We start from the raw sequence: 22,036 nt of genomic DNA, 5'->3' as shown, positions 1-22,036 counted from the left end.
GCAGAGTTTTAATTTTTTGTTGAACTTATATGCAGTGTGAACTTTCCATGCTGTCTATGCTCGGAGGGGTCTTGCTAGGTGTCTTCCTTGATGTAGTATTGACAGACAATTATTCAGCCATTTAGTGACCTCCTGATAACACAGTACATCCCTACATTTGTCTGTGAGTAACCCTAATTAAATACATCATTGCCAGATATCCTCTTTGCTACAGCCATTTGGTTCATTTCTCTCAGAAGTGATTTGGGCTGTCATGTGCTGAGCTGTATAACACAGAAATTGTTTGATTTGCAGATCACTAATAGCTTCTTCACATGCTAATGTTTGAGGGTGTCCTCTCATAAATCACATTGATGAGCATGAATGGGCTCTAAATGACTGATTGTAAGTGAGTTGAAGTTAACTGTGTTTGGGGTATGTACTCCAAAGCAACTATAGCAGTAGTGAGACAATTTGTTAAAGATACTTCCATCATACATACAATTTATGTATTTGAGGTTTCAATTGGAGATGGCCCCGGTGATATTGTATGTTTGCAATACAGATAATTGTTCCCTGCACCATTGTTCCTAGAAGGTGACACTACAGATTGTCCCTGAGAGGATAGAAAGGAAATTTACGAGGATGTTACAAGGAAAGGATAATTTTAGATTGAATACACTGAAGTTGCTTTTGTTGTAATAGTTAAGGAGAGATTTAATTAATGTATATAAAACCATGCAGATGTTAGAAGGTAGGAAGAGGAGCAAATCACTGGGAGAATAAATATAAAATAATTAAAAGAAGGATTAAATGGGAGTTATGGAGAATTATCTCACCGAGAAGGTGCTGGGGATCTGGAACTTGCAGCCTGAAAGGGTCGTAACAGGAAATTTAACACACATCGTATTTCATATTTCATCACATTTAAAGCATAATCAGACAAGTATTTGAAGTACCATATCATAGAAGACAAAGTGAGGGGAGAAAGTAAACTGTGAGGAAAATGCAAAGAGGCTGTAAAGTGAAATAGATAGGCTAAGTCATTAGGTAAAGATGGATTTAAACTCACTCTACCACTCATGAGCATTCATAATGAGGCTTGGCTGTCAGTTGATATATTTTGTCAATGATTACTTACACAAAGTAAAGAGGTATCATGTGTTTGTAATTCCTGCTATTGATTCCTTAAATGGTCTGGTTGATTGACACTATTATAGGATTTTAGTTAATTCAGTTTTTAAAGAAAGTTAAGATGTTGATTTTTACACTTCTTCCAAACATGCCATTGTGCTTACAGGGTTCATTTGTTCTGTACAGAGTGTATACTGGGTGAATGGACTTGGAAAGTGCTATGAGTTGATATTGAAAAAATGACAGATTATGGTTTGTGGTGTTGTGTCAGTTCCAGCTGGACAAGTCAGAGGGTCAGGTCAGAGGGTGTGTGGTGTCCTTCATGGGGTGTCAGAGATCAGGGAAGATGTAATTGGGGACAGTGTCAGTGGTAAGCTGGGGGTTGGAGGGGATCAGTTTAATTGTTATCCAAGAGTTCACTTCTGAGGCACTCAAGAGGCTATTGGATGATTAGTTGGACAGAAATAGTGTGCAAGGGTATTGGGAATAAAACAGGAGATTAGCTCTGGGTAATAATGCTTGTTTAAAGAGTCAGTGTAGGGCAGTGCCTCATTCAGTACTATAACAATTCTGTGATTCTGAATTACACTGGGTTTTTAACCCTCTAATCTTTCCTGGGTAACTATTAAGCTTAAGTAAGTCAGGATCCTTCAAATTTTCTGATTTTAATAGAATCAGAGGATTGTAGATGCGAGGGAATTGTCCACTGGAAAGTTTAACTTTGTAGGTATTCCCATTGACTTATCTATACCTTGGTTCCAACGTGCAACTTCAATCTACTCTGCTCCAATGACTCTTTGGCCATTGGAATATCAGGGCCATTATTTTTCAACAACTTTACCTTCCTTTTGTTTTGTTAGCATTTATGTCCAGGAAGTTGGCCTGCAGGCTGATCCAAGTCTTTAGCAATGTTTTCTGTCCCTGGCAACTGGGAGGTTATCATCTAACCCAAATGATAAATTGTCCAGTTACCAAATTATTAACAAAGTAATATGAAAAATTACCAATACAATTAGACCACTTACAATGACAGATTGAAAACAGCACGCAATTATAAAACCTAATGCTGACGATTCAGCATTGCTTTAAGGCACAACGCCACAATAAAGGTTTGATCAGAAATACCTTTAGCACTGCTTAAGTGTATTAACCTTCATGGATATCACACTTGTTATGGACATGTTTTTAGATGAAATAGACTAATATACAAATATCTTCTATTTCCCAAAATAAGAAACAGCTGTGACTATCACATTGAAGAACAAAAAAAAGTAAGGTTCTAAGCTAATGTGGCTTATTGTGGATGATAATTAAAAGGTAAAGTCACCGTTGTCCCAGTAGCCGATAGGGCTCTCTCATTAGAGAGAGGCAAATGGTGGTAGTTTAACTTGAGGGTCATCACACCTCAGAGTAGGGGAGAGGGTGAGAAGGAAAGTCTTTCAGTAACCTCAGCTGGTGCAGGATTTGAACCCACTGCTGGTATCACTCTGCATCATAAACCAGGTGGTCCAGTCAACTGAACTAACAAATTCCCAATGAATGGAATCTATTGACTACTACAAGCATATTCTCTTTGGTAAATTTCTCTTGTAATTGTTGAAAAGATACTTTGCTACAGTGATATCAATGTTCAATAGCTATAACATTTCAATTTTTGAAAATGATTTTGTTTTTGTCACTGTCTATTTTGTTTCCTGTTCTTTATTTGCCTTTGGACTCTTAGCTAAGACAAAGGATTAAGCAGGTACTTTGCTCCCAAGCTTTTGGCAGTGTTAATTTGAAGCATTATAGAGGAGCACAAAAACATCAAAGGTCAAGATGGGGGAGTTCAAAACTAGGAGCATATTTTTAAGGCTAGAGGAGAAAGATTTAGAAAGGACATGAGGGGCAACTTTTTTATGCAGAGAGTGGTGACTGTATGGAATGAACTGCCAGGGGAAGTGGTGGATGCAGGTACAGTTACAACATTTAAAAGACATTTGGATAATCACATGAATAGAAAAGGTTGGAGGGATGTGGGCCAAACACAGACAGATGGGACCAGTTTAATTTGGGAACATGGTCAGCATACTAGATGGACTGAAGTGTCTGTTTCCATTGCTATATAACTCTATGACTGTATAATAGCCTGAAATGACTGGTCTATTTGGAATCCTTCCACAGAGACACAGCTGCAATTGGGTACAGTAGATTCATAGATCTTTCACACTATTTGTCTTGGGGGTTTATAGGTCTGGTTCTTACACAAATATTTGAATTCAGAACCTAAGTTGGTAATCCAATTCTGCTGAGTGACTGCTGACCTACTAATTTGTGCACAGAGCTGAAAACATGGGATGGCATTATAGTTTTTTGTAAGGTCAAGATCAAATTGGTTTAAGGTTTTCCTCATTCAAATCTCCAAGAGAAGGAAGAAAATGCAAGTGATTGAAACTGTTAATATACCATCTGAAACTCAGTGCAAATATTTCCCTGGTTTGAGCATTAATTCTGCATGGCAATGTTTTACTACTTAATTTTTCTAAAGACCTACAGACTGTTTTATAGCAATTACCAACGAAAATAATTGTCACCATGCTGTCAGATTCCTAAAATTTGTGCCAGTAACTTCAAAGACAGAACCCTCTAATACATCATAGCATGCTTTTTTTTTCCAGCATAGTTAGTTTTAGCAGCAAGCCTGTAAAGAAAAAGAAAATACGTTTGTGGAGGCTTTTGGTACAAACAATTATTAAGTCATAAGAAGTGAAACAAAACACATCCAGTGTTACTATTTCATTTAATGAAGCTGTTTGGGATACTTGGCTTTACTCTATATTCATATACAAAGATATCTACATTTTAATCATTACGGGTTCAGTGTGATGTGGAGATGCCAGTGTTGGACTGGAATGGACAAAGTCAAGAGTCACATGACACCAGGTTATAGTCCAACAGATTTATTTAAAATCACAAGCTTTCGGAGTGCTGCTCTTTCGTCAGTGTGCTGTGGTAACTGTTTATATGTAAAATAACTTGAGTTTCAAATAGGAGTTAAATCAAAACTAACTTTATATATTCCAGTCAGTTGACAAAATTTTTAGCCACCCAATAAAGTGTTCTATCACTACCATTACAACAGACTATTGAGTTGGTCCACTTGAACATCAATTTGTAAAGAAATGTACAGTTAATTGTGAAGCAAGTTAAATAACTGCTACCCTTTCTAACTTTGTAATATTAATTCTAATAAGTCAAAGTTTCAGAACTTCACACAGTTTGCTGAGTTTTATCAGAGTCAAAAAAATTGTAACAGAGGGTGGAATTTTCCTTTCTTTGCTGTGGTGTAAACAATGACAAAACATTTGGGAAAATATGGAATGAAAAAATAGAATTTTGACATCAAAGTAAGTTTTTTTGAGGTTTTGCCCTCAAACCTTAGGTGGCAACTTCAGAATCTCATCATTGAGTGATGACTACCTTATTACCCAGCATTTTAATAAACTTTTTAAAAGCCCCACTCACCTTATTTATGCATGACTTTCTAATTCTCCTCTCCTTGCCTGGGAAACAAGATGATGAAAATTGTCGGCATATAAATCAGAGCGGGCACCTGTAGCTCAACAGAATGCATACCCTGCCATCATCCAACTGTTTCTTCACCAATGAATACAGTGTGGAGCTGGAAGAACATAGCAGATCAGGCAGCATCAGAGGAGCAGGAAAGTTGACGCTTTAGGCCTAGATCCTTCATCGGAAGTCCCGAAACATCGACTCTCCTGCTCCTCTGATGCTGCCTAACCTGCTGTGTTCCTCCAGCTCTACACTGTATTGACTCTGACCCCAGCATCTGCAGTTCTTGGTATCTCCATGTTTCTTCACAAATATGTCCCTCCATGGACATCATCTTCCTTGATCGTGCAGCACGCAAATTGGCATCAGTAAATCATCATGCCTCCTCTCAGTCCAACTCTCAATCAAGTCAATCCTTTAGCACTTTATTTTGGTGATCAGGGACACTTAGTACTTGCATGCTTCTACCAGACCATTTTGTGCACAGGAACATGCACATATCACATGCATCTGCACAGGAAGCATCCTGCAGCTCTGAGCCTGTTTTCTTAGTGCTCACTCACTTTGCACTTATGTGGATGTTGCCAGTCTCTGTATACGCCACATTGCTTTCTTAGTGCACATTCACAGCATTCAGCACTGACTTACAGGCTGCCAGCCTCTCTACTGCTTACATTTCTTTCTTCGTACATAGGGTCAACATTGGTCAATTATAGTCTGACATCTTCTCTAGCTTGCATTGCTTTTTAGTGCGGAGGAAAAGACAGACACCTTGTCATGGTGGGGAACATTGAACAGTCACAGCAGTGGTCATGTTACTGTTTGGCAAAATGTTACATCAATACCACACCTACAACCTGTGCCAGCAGTTACAAGGCAGCACACCGCATGTGAATCACAGAATTGTTACAGCACAAGTAAGGGCCATTCAGCTCATTATGCCTGCACCAGTTCTATTACCTCGTGCCAATCTCCTGCCCTTTCCCTATATCACTGCACAATTTTACTATCCAAATAATCATCCAATGCCCTCTTGAATGCCTCAACTGAATCTGCCTCCATGACATACTCCATACCCTAATGACTTATTGTGTGGAAAAGATTTTTCCTCACTTCAAAGTCAAAAAGTTTTAGTCCACCACCAAAGACCTAAACAGAAACTTACTATGGCAACTCTGCTTGTATCTGCTGTGTCAGCCATTTTGTGTTGTAATTTGCAGTTGACTTTCCATCAAATGTGGACTTTGAGGTCCTTCTAGGGCATTTCAGGTCCAAGTTAGCTTGTTCTCCTGTGGCGGTCAGCTGATAACAGGATGGCCCTCCTCTCCACCAGCAGCTCCAAGTGCCTGTCCACGAAACAATGAGTGAACTTTGCTTTCTTCTGGGCCATAATTGTGAAGAACCACAGGGTGAATGGCATTTCCTCATTGGGAATGTCTGAAATAATGTACAATTGGGCTTTAAACATGGTGCCAGTAGTGTGAACATTGAAACACCCTGGCAGTGGTGAGACTGTCGATGCTCCAGCTGCTTGCTTCCTAAGAATGGCACTGGAGACCACAACTGTATAAATAATAAGGTGAAGAGCAGAGGATTATTGGGGAAAATTGCCAATGGTGGGTCAAGTGCTATGAATCTCACACAACAAAACACTAACTGAAAATGCAGATATTCTGCGCAAAATGATTCAGACCAATCTAGAAACTACAGCTGGCAAAAATGATAGATGAATTTTAAAATATTCACATGAAGTTCTTTAGTTCACTTTTAGTAAAAGTTTCAGTTCATTAAAATAAATTGGCAAGCCATGAATGTCATACTTTTTTGGATCTTAACTTCATTGTTAATACAATTCACAACTTTTTTTAGACATTAAAAGCATCAGTGGGCATGGAGAGAAAATGAGAATATAGCATTGATATAGAGGATCAGCCGTGATCATATTGAATGTCAGAGCAGGATTGAAGGGCTGCATCAACCATTCCTGCTCCTAGTTTCTATGTTTCACTATCAGAAGAATTGCTTTGGCAAAGCTCCAGTGCTGGTGTGCAATATAGAGTTCAAAGCTGTGTGGATAGAAGTTGCAAACAGATGGAGCCTTCCAGCTCCAATGGAACTAAAAAAAGGGAAAAGTGTTTTGTTGTATTAAGAATGTCAGTATAATTAAACCCATATTTGACTTTGACTTTTACTTTTGTGCCAATATTTGGAATCAAGGAAAAAGCTTTCATGATATCTTTGAGACTTTGCTGACAATCTTGCAAGGACTATAGGAAAATTTGTAGTGTGCACGTTTGATCTAATGATCAAAACCAAACTCAAAGAGCAATAATGGATGCAACCTCTTTTCTTTTCTACACGTTCAGTCTAGAGATGACATAAGGCACATTTTTTGCAGGGCCTATAAGTAGTGCTTAGTACAATGCAAATGTTGGCTATGCGGAGAACCAATACTGCCACTGACAGTGATATGCTTGACTCATTACAATGTACACACGCAGGGAGGAATTTATACTGACTGTGGGTTTAGCTATCTGTGGGTACCAATTTCTAACTTTTGGATGTTTCGTTTTCCATTGTTCTTGGCCATGATAAGTAGGTACACACATGTGGAGGATTTCCCATTGGAAAACTGCCCAAATTTGAAGAAACGACTCCAGGCTTTTTGGTTATGGGAACTGTGAAAGAAGAGTGTAGAGTTGTTCTGTCCCCACCTTGATAATTTGTTTCTTTATTTGCTCACTTGACATGCTTAGTATCATACAGCCATGCATTTATTACAGTGGCTTGCATTGTTGTCTCAGAATGTCTTCCATATTTGAAAACTTGTTTCATATCTCGATGTTCTATTTCTGTAAGGTTTTATCCGGATGAAGTAATAACAGCTGATATCAATCACAATCTGAGAACTTCACAGCAGCTTGCATCTTATTCTCCAGTTGAACTGGAAACCATCTCAATTTGAGGACAGTGTGTTCAGGAGAAAACACTGAGCAGATACCCCATCACAAATGAATAGGAATGAATGGAGATGGCAGAGTTTAATTAGACACAAATGAAGGCTTTGAATGGAGCTAAAGAATGTCTGTCTGCCACTTTGAAGACAAATAATGGCCTCGATCAGGTGAGTCCAAGAGGCACAGGATCAAGGTAGAGTGAGGCCTGGCTGGTTCTTCCCCAACACCTACTACTCTTGCTCTCACATCAATGTGGGTTCCAGTTAACATCCAATCTCTGAGACCACCAATTAGTTCATTTTTAATGGTGAAGCCAATCCCATGGAGGCGACTTTCTTCTTCTTCTTACTTTTCCACAAGATGGTAGGACCGCCACCGTGTTCCTTGAGCTGGCCTTCCCCTGTGCACTAAATCTCACTTAAGATAGTAATGTGTGGAAATATCTGAGATCCTGGGCGTTGCAAACAGACACAAGTTTTCTCTGTTGCTGAGGGATTGTCTATGAGAATTCCTTTAATATAGGGTAGACAAAGCACACCAGCTACTACCTGGCTTGGTGGAGTGAGGCCTTGATCCAGTGGCAAAAATGTCCAAAATGACTGGATATCAGAATTCACTGTGTGAGTCTTGAACATGCAAATACACATACTCGTACTGACCTCAACATCTTTCTCAACCTTTACAGATGGTCATTTCCATCCCAGCTGAAAACAGGTCCACATAACATGTAACAGCAAGAGCCACAGATGTGTCCAAAGTGGCATGTGTATGTGCTTGTCCCATGTAATTAAAGTGCATTTATAATGGAGTTCTTCACATTTCTGTTACTGCTTCCGGTTTTCCCAATGGAAGGAAAAGATTAGCCAAAACAAAACTTGCAATTTGAACAGAGAAGAGTCACTTGATCTCTACATATTAATGACATCAAGTGCCATGGGTATAGTGCAGGAAAATGGTGCTGAGGAGATCAGTCATGATCTAGCTGAATGGCAATGTGGACTTGATAGGTGCAATGATTTCCCTCTACTCTTATTCCCTATGTTTCATCCAGGGTCAAGGCATGTTCAGCTTACTTCCGATTTTCCATCCTCATGGAACCATGCTATTCGCCAGACACCCTGCTGACATTTGTCATGCATAAGAAATCCATTAAAATTAGGAGGAAAGGCTGGGCTTGCCAAATTACTTTACTCACCTGTCAGGGCAGACTCACCCAAAGCATAGGCAACACAATCCGATTTCACTACCTTTATAAAATGTAATCTGTCTGCATTAAACGGGCTGTTTGACACACAATACCTCCCTCTGTATTTACTTATTCAACCAAAAAGAACCTGTAAATATCTGTCTTTTAATGAGCCAGATGCATAATTGCAAGTAGTAGAACAATGCCACAGAAATGCCATTAATGTCTTTAAAACAAAGTAAAAGTATATTTTTTAAGTCACACAATGGAATGCATCTTGCGTTAATGGAAAATCTTGCAGAAAGAACTTTTAGCTTGCTAATAATAAGCTGGGAAATATAATTTTCTTTGTGACCTAAAGTAAATTACTTAATGACTAATACAAAGATACCTTTTGTCACTGAAGCCACTTAAAACTGTACATGTATAATCTATATAACAATGAAACACAAATAGGGTGACAGGTGAACTTAATAATTTACCATTGCATTTGATCAGCCAGTGTATCATATATTATGTTGTACTGCCTACTTATTGATAACTTAAAATGAATACTTTAAGGCATTCTGCAAACTTGAATTGAAAATGATGGCTTTAGTTTGTGAAGTGTGGAAAACGGGACATCAGAGGTGACATTGAAAGCATTATTGCAATGCTATAGTAATCTACAGTAACAGATTTAGAAGCCTCTTTGTACTGTACAAACAAAACTCAGATGAACTACAGCCAAACTCCATCCTCTAAAACTGCTAATAGTCATAGGCATCAGTCATTCGAAAAGTAAAATAAATGAACTCATCATCCTGTAATGTACGAACTTCCCATTTTCAGTGTTGAGATCAAGTCTAAAGAAACAACAGACTTCCTTATGAGGTGGTATGCCATGCTCTCGTAATGTGGACATGAAATATAAACCCAAAATGGACACTTTCCATTGAAACAAATGGAGTTGAAAGGCCATGTGACATTTTCTTTTCCGCCAATACTCATGGAACTGCAAGCCCCTGCAAGTCAGTCTTCAAATTTGGACAATGTTTGACAAAGTAATTGAATGCAACTAACCCTTTCTATGGCTCATGGTTTCACTTCTCCGATTAACTAAAATAATGATCTCACATTACAATTTACAGACTCTGACTCCAAAGCTAAAATCCAGGAAATGGGTGTGAAAAGCTCTATTTTAGCGTGATGGTATGGTAATAAATAATACTTGGACTCCATTTTTTGACAGTAGCCTAGCCATCAGAAACTGTTTGTGAGGATGATGGAAAGAGATGCTCTGAAAGACAATGGAATTGAGAATTATGAAATCACCATAATCTAATTGAATGGTGGAACAGACTAATGGGCTGAATGGCCTACCTCTGCTCCTAGGTTTATGGACTGAAACCAGGTTTTTGATGAGGAAATTCAACTGGCTTTTTTTTCAGAGCAGACAAGGGAGAAACACCAAATCAGTGAAGGAACAAGATTGCCTAAATACCAATAAGCTGAGATTTGCTTGATTTGCGGACATATTTTAGGAGTTTTGGTAGTTAATCATAAGGCCAATTTACTTGCAAGAACAAGGTAAACATAATGGTAGACTACAGTAAAGGTGAGGATGGTCAAGTTGGGCCAAAGAGTCTGCTTCTGTGCTGCATGACTCTGACACTATCTAGCCAACAGATTTTGCATTGCTGTGCAACAGTTGCTAGAAAGCATCACTAGAATACATATGGTTTGACTCAGCATTTTGAGTGTACATTGAACTTGCTAATTATTGTTCTATATTTTAGAGTCCTAGCAGTACTCATCTATAGTGTTAGGATTGTTCACTTAAATTGTCAACAGTGCAAGATGTATATTTTCTGCATGGCAAATGATCAACTCAAAAATGTTATCTCCTGATTTCTATGTGCTTTATTCTATCAGGCACTGATAGGGGAGGTATTTTGACTGCTGGAATGCTTATTTTTGTCACGAGAGGTGGCATTGATACAAAAATATCAGAAATGAGTTGAGACACCAAAAGTTAAGTAATGCTTTAAAGTTCTTTAGTTTTGTTATATTTCTGTGTATCTTTGATGAAAGTCAGGTTTTTCTTTATATGTTGTGCATTGCACCTTAAAATTCATGCTCAATTTGTTATTTTGAGAGGAATGTTATGAAGTGGAGCTTTAAAAGTTGGTTTGAATCTCTGTTACATGTTAAGAGGCTGTCAGAATTTCAAAGTCATGCAAATGCCATAGATATAAATGATTCTGAAGACCTCTGAATGATTCATAATTTAGACCAGCGAAAACTATGTAAGGTTAAGATGACCTTCAGAGCAAATTAAATGACAAATTCAATCTATTCAATGAGTGAACCTTTTGTTGACCCTATCCTAACTGTACATACTTCAAAATTTCTGCAACACAGTACATAGGTTAGTGAGGAATAACTTTTTAGAGCTGACTGCCTGCTTGTGTTAGATTCCATAAAGCAAACTAGTTTATCAAGGTATTGGGATAAAAAACGTCACTGTGTGGGAACAGACTCACTGGTGTTCAATTTTATGAAGTTGAATCATGTCATGAAATGGGGACTCAATATTGGAATAGTTTACCAGTAATCATTGGTGACGTTGAATTTTGATAAAACCATTCCTTTACCATTTTTTTAAAAAAAAATTCAAAAACATCTGAAATATTGAGAGATCTTCAATATTCATATTTTAATTAAGGATACTGATATGCAATCTTCCATTCTTTGAACTTTGCACTGAAATATTTACTTAATTTACTCAAAATTGGCATGAATTAGCACCAGTTTGCTTACCAAAGACAAGGATCTGATTCCATCCACTGGCAGGTGAAATCCCATTCCTATAGATTTTACGATTACAAGAATATTTAACAACTTCTCTCTGCAAAATATAAATTACGACAGAGATGAAGATTTGAGGTGAAATCAATAATTTAAAAGGTTACACATTTCAACTGACTTATTCTTCACTCACCATGCCTTTATATTTTGATTGTCCCTGTCATGGAGGAACACCTCGATATTGCTCCGATGCATGTGATTCTAGATTTACCAATCTGCTTCACACCATTTTGATATGAGGTTGGGGTGAGGAAACTTGTGAGGTGCAGCCAAAGCAAAGCATGTTGCCAGTTATGGAATCTAAATAAGATCCCAATTAATCCTTTAATTACAAATGCATGGAATGTGCAAAGGACAAGGGGACACATGTTCCAAATAGTAAGAAGTAAATTGGGACATAAAACAGGAAATGCATTTACACACAATGACAGAACACCAATTTGATTGAGTATCCAGATACAGCTAATGCCAGGGACGAGGGTCCTTCTGAATGTATGCATCAATTAAGTAGGGCCAAATGGTTTTCCAAAGGTTTGTTGAAAGAAGTATCCTTTATGAAGTGTCTTAGTGGAGGAACATGAGGTGGAGTGGATAGCTAGGAAATATCTGTAAAATACAAGTTAAATACAACACCAACAATAAAGATGGACTTTTATTTATGGAAGTCCAAAAATGAGTACTTGCTTGTGAGCTTGAGACAAATTAGTGCTCACAAAACTCAAAGTATAGGACAATATATATAGCATAAATCTAAATAGCAACCTAAATATGAAGAAACCTCACAAAATCCTGATCTATCTTAAATAAGAGGAATGCCTACTTGAGTAGCTTTTGTCCTGGACTCCCACAAATGCTGCAGCCTATTTCAAATGCCATGATATTGAATGGGGTTTTGCTATTATTGTTTTGATTTATCTTTCCTCTGACAGAAATTGTAATATTTATTATTGGAGATGAAAGTGACCAAGCATGCTACCAATATCTGAAAGGAATTGTTCTACATCAGATGGAATTAATATAAATTCTTCTGAAATCACAGAACCTATGGTCATGAACATCCATCAAGTTGCTTCCACTCTGCTGCCACAACTTCAATGAATTTCTGACACACCTCTGGCAAAGTCCAAAGTTCCACAGTTCCTTTATTCAATTTAGTTTTGATACATGTAGCATTCTCTCTGATTTTCTGCTTTGCAATTATTTCTTAGACAGTGTAAATAGCAATTTTGACTTATACTGACCTGTGCCTTTCACAAAATCATCTTATTCCATGACTATTCCTACAATTAATTCACTCTTTAAGTACAAACATTAAACTAAATGCTAATCTGCAAGGTGCAGGAAAACTGAAATTAAATTCAGTGCTTGGCTACATAAAAATAAGAAAGGGATCATCATTAGAAACTTATTATTAGTGCAAAAATAAACAAGCACTTTGTGGTGAAAAAAAAGTTTGTAATAGGTTCTGATTTGCCACAAATTGCTGTTCAATTTTAATGCTCTGTTATTCGTTTTACAAGAGCCAATAATGCGATTTTGTTGTGAGCCTCTCCATTCACCACTTTCTGTCCACTTGAACAGTCCATTCATAACTTGCTGCAGTACCGCTTTCTTCCCATTAACCAAATGACCGATGTTCAAATCAAAAGCAAACATCATAATCAACCCCCTGCTACATTCAAGATATATTGATATATATCTTGACATGCAAGAGATCAAGTACTTAGCCTTGTGGAACCCCACCAGAAACCATATTTCTGTTATTAAAACACCTATTGATCAAAAGCCTTTGTTTTCTATCATTTTGCATGCCTCTTGCCACTTTCCCTTGAATAGCATGGACATTTAAATTAGTGATCAGTCTGCCACATGTGTACTCGTCAAAAACCTTGCTAAAATCCAAGTAGACTACATCAAATACACTCCTCTCAATTGATCCTCCCTTGTACCTTTTCAAAATAAATTCAACCAAGTAAATCAGTCCCAACCCTTCCTTTTTCAAATCCGTGTTGCTTGTTCTTGATTAATCCACAACTCTTTAAATGATGATTTTCTTAAGGCCCTCGTCATGGCCTCTCGACTCTTACCTTGAACAACCGGTGCAAGAATGCTCATGAGCTTCTTTGTCACTAAGATCAGTTGCCTCTCCCATGTCCCTCTCTCACTAGTCTAACTGGCCAAATGTCCCTTTGATGTTCCCTCTGTCCTATTCCCAAACTCTTGCTATGCCTTCTGAGCTCATCTTGTCAATGAGGCCCAACTGCTGTTCACTTGATCCTATTCCCTCTGAACTGCTGATCACCCAACTTTCTCTCCCAGTCCCCATTTTATTCAATATTATGAGCAGTTATCGGATGTTGTCCCTCTTTCCTATAAATCTCCTGTCATCATCTTGACTCCATTGTCCTTTCTCCAATCGCCTTTTGCTCTTGAAAATACTTGAATGTGTTGTTGCCTCTGAAATCTGTTCCTACCTTTTCTGGAAACTCCCTCCAATCAGTCTGTCCCCCACAATAGTAATGAAACAACTCTTATCAAAGGCATATTCGACAGCAAAAGTAAACATTTTCTCTTCGCCCTTCTTGACCTTCCTGTGGTCTGAAACAGTTGAACACACCCTCTTCTCCTCCTTTCCATTCTGTTGCTGGTACTTGGATGTTAAAGATGTCCCTGGCCAATTAAGTACTTTGCATAATAAAATTGAGGTACATATGTATTTTTAGGTCACTGCAGATCAAGATACAGAAGTCATCACAACATCAGGGTTTTGATCAAGAAATTAAAATCCCACCCACTGTATGAACTTTCTCTTTCCATCTCCCTAACCAGTTAATATTACAGAAATCAAACAACTGTAAAGGATGATTTTTTTTTTCCTGAAAAATAACAATATCCTAATTGACTAGTTTAACCACAAGTCATCATTCTTTTCGGAGTCTGTGAATTTGTTGTATGGAGTAAATGTCAAAAGATTCTATTTGCAATGAAAGCAGCAATTCAGAAGTACTTTTGGCCTCATGCATAATACTAATAAGAAGTAGAATGAGAAGTACTGAGGTCTTGTGAATTGGGTTGAACTGGTAATGGATTAATTGATTATGTAAATGGCTTAACTAGCTGTTCTCCAATTAGCATTTTTGGATTATGTGTAAATTAAGTGAATAAGTTTGGGTATTTTAATGACATGTTAATCTTCAGCAGCAAGAGATCAGTGCAGTGGAGCTTCGACAAGATTTCAGCTTCAGGTAGAATTGAGTCTTGGGTTGCCATTGGATTAAAATTAAATTTGAACAGCTAAATTTCTGTGTACAAATTTACCCCTTTCTAAAGAAAGAGAGTTTTGTTTAATATGTGGGACAGCTGAAGCCTTTGACATATGCCAGTTATGTGGTGCGGCAAGTCCTGTTTGTAATGCGTCCCAAGTAAGCATTTGCACAAGGAAATGTCAAAGTATTCAAGGAGGGTAGAGTAGAAATGAAGGTAGGGATGCCTGTTTTAAACAAAGATAGCAGTGCAGCAAAATAATCTTATTTGCTAATAGACATTGTAAAAATGGAATGAAACCACTTTATACAATCTACATTACCTTTGTAAAACTTTTCGTATAATGTGCAAATGATGTGTGTTTAACCATTGAACACCACCTACAACCAGAACTGTCTGATCATTGTTTTCTAAAGGATGTGACCTGAAAGGGGGAAGAAACAAGATTCTTAAATTAATTGCATTACAGTGTGTATATTTTCCCACAATTGACTTTGTAATAGTTATAGGATGTATTTACAATTTGATACAACTTTTAAAGGTGAGGCAAAATAATTTTTCTTGGTATTTTATGAATTACCTTAGGAAGTGGATCAGTAATGGCTCACTGCAAATGTACTGAATGATTTATTGCAGAGCTGTATGAACTAGCAGAATCCTAGTTTTGATACTTGGTCTAGATGACCTCATCCAATATAGTGATGTGGATTTTTCACTTGGTTATAATTGACATTCTCGGCCAGGGTTCTCAAATCTGACCAGCGTTGAGCATTTGATTGTCAGATAAGTTAAGATTAGCAAGAACTTGCTGCTCTACATGATAGCATGGCTTGCTGTCATTCTCAAGTTTCACCACAAATTGGGTGATATATAACGTGACTGTTGAGTAGTGTGGAATAGTTCAGGAGCATAGGTCGCTCTTCAAGAGTGAAAATAATATAAATTAATTCCAATAGTCGCTAGTCAACAACTGCAAAAATTAATTTCTTTTAAATTAGTAACCAAGCTGTTACCAGATATTATAGTCAATTTTATTGTCCACTATTATATGAGCAGTTTTAATATGTATTGCATTAATCAAGTAGTTTTTCCTTTCGCAGTCAAGTGCCATGAAAATGTAACTTTTTTTTTATCTTGTGCTCCGGACATATTCAAAAGTGCAAACTGCACTTTAAATATCTGAAATTAGGATAGGTGATAAAGAATAAAATGAGTTTCAAAAAATAGTCAAAGTGCACTCAAAACAATAACTCTGTCTCTCTCCATAGATTCTACCAGACCTGCTGAGTTTCTCTAGTCTCTTCTGTTTTACAATACATATTATACAAACACATCTCACTATTTTATTGCTAAATAAAGACACGTTTTGTCAAAAAATTTTATCCTCCACTTATCAGGATAAGTTGCAAGAAATACCAGTGCAAAATGAAAATTATACCACATATGAATCACAGAATCCCTACAGTGCAGATGGAGGCCTTTCAGCCCATCTATTCTCCCCCAACTTTCTGAACAGCATCCCACCCAGACCCATCCCTACAACCCTGCATTTACCATGACTAATCCACCCAACATGTACACCACATCTTTGGACTGTGGGAGGAAACCAGAGCACCTGGAGAAAACCTGCACAGACATGGGGAAAATGTGCAAACTCCACACAGACAGTCACCTAAGGCTGGAATTGAACCTGGGTCCCTGGCACTCTGAAGCAGCAGTGCTAACCACTATGGCAATGTGGCTGCCCTGAGAGGGGAGTGCTGATTGGTTCACAATTGGACTCTGATTGTTGTAGAATGGAGAATGCAGAAGCTAATCATAAAAAAATGCCACATTTTCTAGAGCATCTCTACCAATCACAGTCCACTTGCCAACCTATCAGCACTAGTATAAATTTTGTTTTCCCTTTTAAATTGGTATTTTTTGCAATGTGTCCTGATTACTGTAAGAAAAAAATCTTTGACAAAATTGATCTTTTTCCATAAATACTGAAGTTTATACTACTAAAGGACAATGGTTCACTGTTATAGAAAAAGAATTACTGAAATACTGTCATGACCTTTTCTTAACCTGCACTTTTAAAATGTAAATATTATTGAAATTGACTTTTACTTCAAACAGTGTTTCTAGACATTGAATGAAGACCTGAAATTGTTCTTAGTGGCTCAGTGAGTTTATTCACAACTAGTTAATCCACACTTAATCTAGTAGTTAATCCAGGCAGAACGGATTTAATTGTTTATAAGTAGCCTGGCAATAGTCAGTGTCAAACCTTAATTATGAATAATAGCTATTTGGGTAAGGTACTGGAGGATGCCCATGAAGCCAAGTCCTGATAGAGTCATTGCACTCATGAGATGAGATGAACAGAGAAAGGTAATAAGAGAAAAAATATTAGGTCAAGTTTGTAGTACCTTTGAATAAGTTGTTCCAAAGTATTTTCAAATGTAGGTCTTTGATTTAAATTCAGCCAGAATTGGGGATAATAAGCATAACTAGTGAATGTTTTTCCTCCATTTAAATTGGGATAGAATTTAGTGTCATGAGCTTTGTCCCATTCCTGAAGAGTTTCATTCACTTCTTCCATAAGATAATACATCATTCCCCTGTTAGTTGAATCGCCAATAAAAAGAACCTTATGGACAAAAAAGAAAAATGCATCAAATATGATGTTATTAAATCACAGAATCACAGAATTGTTACAGTGCACAAAGGGGCCATTCAGTCCATCATGTCTGCACTGGTTCACTGAACAATCTAACTTAGTGTCAATCTCCCGTCTTTTCCCTAAAACACTGCTTATTGATTCCATTTAAATAGTCATCCAATGCCCTCCTGAATGTCTTAATTGAATCTTCCTCCACCATGCCTTCAGGTAGCGTACTCAATACCCTAATTTGTGTTGTGGGTCATTTAGCTCAGGATGGTATGTGATGCCAACAGCACAGATTCAATTCCTGCCCTAGCTGAGGTTACTATGAAGGTCCTGCCTGCTCAATCTCACCCTTCACTTAAGGTGGGGTGATCCTTAGGTTAAATTCACTACCAATCCTCTCTCTCTCTCTCTCTCTAATGAGAGAGTAGTCTATGATCCTCTGAGAAGGCAACTTTACTTGCTGTGTGAAAGAGATTTTCCTTATTTTGCATTTGCTTCTTTTGTAAAACACTTTAAAACTGTGCTGCCTGGTTCTTGATCTGTTTATAAGTGGAAATAATTTCTCCTTATCCACTCTGTCCAGGTCCCTCATGATTGAAAACTTCTATCAATCACCTCTTAGCCTTCTCTTGTCTAAGAAAAACAGTCTTCATTTCTCCAATCTCTTGTCACAACTGAAGTGTCTCATTCCTGAAACCATTCTTGTAAACCTTTTCTGCACTCCAATGCTTTCACATTCTTACTATAGCATGGCATCCAAAACTGTACATAATATTCCAGCTGAGATCTAACTAGTATCTTATATAGATTCATCATACCCTCCCTGTTCTTGTGCTCGATAGCCCAATTTATGAGGCCCAGAATACTATATGATTTATTAACAGCTATCTTCATCTGTCTTGTCATTATTAATGACCAATGTACATATATACACAGGTCTCTCTGCTTCTGCATACCCTTTAGAGCAGCACCTTTTGTTTTAGATTGTTTTTCCATGCTCTTTGTATCAAAGTGTATCACCTCACATCTCTTCACAATGAATTTCACCTGCTACCTTTCCTTCCACTCCATCATTGTGTCTATGTTCTTTAGAAGTTCTACACTGTTGTTCAAAGTTTACAATTTTCACAAGTTTTGTGTCATCCACAGTCATCCCCATCATTTATATATGTCAGTAAAAGCAAGAGCCTCAATACCGACCCCTTGGAAATCCATTACAAACCATTTTCCAACCCAGAAAATATTCATTTAACCATTACTATTTTCCATATTCCAGTAAATTTTATATCCATGTTGCTACTGTCCCTTTTATTCCATGACCCTCTCTGTAACTTCTTCAAAAAAATCCAGCAAGTTAGTTAGACATGATTTTCCATTGATAAATCCTCGCTGGCTTTTCCAAGACAATCCAGGTTTTTTCAAGTGACTATTAATTCTATCTGAAACAATTGTTTCTGGAAGTTTCCCCACCACTGAAGTTAAACTAATTAGTCTGTTATTGCTCGGCCAATATTTAAAACCTTTCTGAAGGATGGCATAATGGTTGCAATTTTCCAATTCTCCAGCATACTCCTGAATCCAGGAAAGTTTGATAAATAATTGCTAGTGCCTCTGTAATTTCCACTCCCATGTTCTTTAATAACTTTGGATGCATCTCATCTGATCCCAGTGCTTTATCAACTTTAAGTACTGACAAGTTATAAAAAATCTCTTCCTTATCATGTTTAACCCCTTTCGAGTGACTGAATTATTTTCACTCATAAATCGGGCTATCGAGTACAAGAACAGGGAGGGTATGATGAATCTCCATGGCCTGGGTATCATCAGCGTTGTCAGTAAAGACAGATGCAGATTATTCAATTAATACCTTAGCCATGCCTCTTGCCTATAAATATAATTCCCCTAATTAGTCCCTAATTGGCCCTACTCCTCTTTTTACCACCCTTTTACTATTGATAGGCTCACAGAAGACTTTGGTATTTCCTTTTTTATTAGTTGCCAATCTTTTCTCTTAATCTCTCTTTGCATCTCATACTTTCTCACCTTGTTTCTGAACCTTCTGTAAGCAGTTTGGTTCTCGACTGTATTTTCTAGATGACACCTGCAATAGGAATACTTTTTCTTCTTTAAATTAATTTCTATTTCCTTTGACATCCAGGGAGCTTTGGATTTGCATATTCTACATTTCCATTTTGAGGGAATACACATTGGTTATGGCAAACCATCTCCTCTTTGAAGGTAGCCATCATTCAGCTTTTAATTATCCCACAAACAGTTGATTCCAGTCTATCCACCCTGGCTGTGTTCTTGCTGCATTGTAGTCCCCTCTCTTCCAGTTCTCTTACTCTGGATTGATCAAAGTCATTTCTTATTACCATCCCAAATCTTTTGATGCAATGAACACTCCTGTAAATATTTCCCCACTGTCTCTTGATCTATTTGGCCTGCCTCATTCCCAAGAAACAGATTTAGCAAGGCCTCCTTTCTTGTTGTACTGGGCACATACTGTTGTATGAAATTCTCCTGAACACAATCTAGGAACACTCGTCTTTTGCTGCCCCTTACACTACCACTATCCTAATCGATATACTGGTAATAAAATTCCCTCATTGCAACTACTCAACGATGTTTACACATCTGTAATTTCCTTGCAGGTTAGTTCCTTTATACTATTCCCACTAGCTATTGGTGTATAGATGGCACCGAGTAATGTAATTGCACCTTTCCTATTCCTAGCTCTAGCGAAATAGATTCTGACCCAAACCCTCTGAAACATCCTCTTTCTCCAATACTACAATTCTCACGTTAAACAAAAACACCACCCTTCCTCCTTTGCCATCCAAAACTGGCAAGTAGAATAACACCTAATGGCTCTTTAAAAATGGCATATTTTCAGAAATATGATTGAGGAAGAGCAAAATCTGCAAACATATATCAAAGTGGCTCACTGATTAGCACCGCTGCTTCACAGCACCAGGGACCCAGGTTTGATTCCAGCCTTGGGCGACTGTCTGTGTGGAGTTTGCACATTCTCCCCGTGACTGTGTGGGTTTCCTCCAGGTGCTCCGGTTTTCTCCCACAGTCCAAAGATGTGCAGGCTAGGTGGATTGGCCATGCTAAATTGCCCATAGTGCCCAGGGATGTTTAGGTTAGGTGGGTTAGACATGGGAACTGCTGGGTTAGGGGAATGGGTCTGGGTGGGATGCTCTTCGGAGGGGCGGTGTGACCTGTTGGGCCGAATGGCCTGTTTTCACACTGTAGGGATTACCACCAAAAATCATTCACTGTCCTGACTTATCAAGAATGTATTTATCCCCAACTTAAAAATATTTAGAACTTTTCTTGCGTTACCTTTTGAGGAACAGCATTCCAAAGACTCACCAAACTAGCTAAGATTCCTCCTTTTCACTGTTTTAAATGGACATCACTTCATTTTAAGCAGTGATCCCTAGTTCTAGATTCACCCACAAGAGGAAATATCCTTTCCACATCCACCTGGTCAAGACCCATCAAGATTTGACACACTTTAATCATATTGCCTGTTCAAAACTCCAGCCTAGCCTGTCCCAACTTTCTTTGTTTCCAGTTAGACAGTCAATACATTGCCTCCAATGCCATGAGCTTTTATTTTCCACAATAACCTTTGATGCACCACTTTATCAAATGCCTTCTGGAAATTCAACAACATTACATTCACTTGTCCCTGTTTAATCACAGAACATGATATTTCCTCAAATAATTTCAATAATTTGGTCAAACATGATTTCCCCTTCACAAAATCATGCTAACTTTGCCTGATTACACTGAACTTTACCAAGTGCCATGCTATAATGACTATAGCTTCTAATGTCTTACCAATGACAGATATCAAGTTACCTGGCTGTAGTTTTCTATTTTATGTCTCCCTCCCTTTGGAATAAAGGAGTTACTCCAAAGGGAGGGAGACACAAAAGGAAGGTGATGCATTTTGGAGGATCAAATTTAGGCATGTCTTATACTGTAAATGGCAGAACCCTTAGGACCATTAATATACAGGTAGACCTGGGCATGCAGGTCCACAGTTCCCTAAAAGTGGCAACACAGATGGCCAAAGTAATTAAGAAGGCATATGGCATGCTTGGCTTCATCGGCCAGGGCATGGAGTACAAGAGTTGGCAAACCATGTTATGGCTATATAAAACCCTTGTTAGGCTGCATTTGGAGTACTGTGTGCAGTTTTGATTGCCACATTACCAGAAGGAGGTGGAAGCTTTGGAGAGAGGGCAAAGAAGGTTCACCAGGATGTTGCCTGGTCTCAAGGGCATTGACTATGAGGAAATGTTAAAAACACTAGGATTGTTTCACTGGAAAGACGGTGGCTGAGAGGAGACCTGATAGAGGTCTACAAAATTATGACAGGCATAGATAGGGTGGAGAGTCAGAGGCTTTTTCCTAGGGTTGAAATTTCAATTATAAGGG

At 38.0% G+C, this 22,036-nt stretch overlaps 1 protein-coding gene across 1 annotated transcript in view; it reads right to left on the bottom strand.

Annotated features, from left to right (window-relative positions):
* The window catches only part of cped1 (cadherin-like and PC-esterase domain containing 1), a 302,217-nt gene that overhangs the window by 5,001 nt on the left and 275,180 nt on the right, over window positions 1–22,036 (bottom strand). Inside the window, exons 18-20 of the mRNA XM_048608017.1 lie at window positions 17,337–17,557; window positions 15,245–15,346; window positions 11,611–11,698 (exon numbers count right to left, since the gene is read on the bottom strand). Coding sequence (XP_048463974.1) covers window positions 11,611–11,698; window positions 15,245–15,346; window positions 17,337–17,557 — 411 coding nt within the window. The remainder of the gene's footprint in view (window positions 1–11,610; window positions 11,699–15,244; window positions 15,347–17,336; window positions 17,558–22,036) is intronic.

This window comes from Rhincodon typus, chromosome 18 (assembly GCF_021869965.1).
Source record: "Rhincodon typus isolate 14 chromosome 18, sRhiTyp1.1, whole genome shotgun sequence".
Classification (NCBI taxonomy): Eukaryota; Metazoa; Chordata; class Chondrichthyes; order Orectolobiformes; family Rhincodontidae; genus Rhincodon; species Rhincodon typus.
This window is presented reverse-complemented; position numbering and strand designations above follow the sequence as displayed.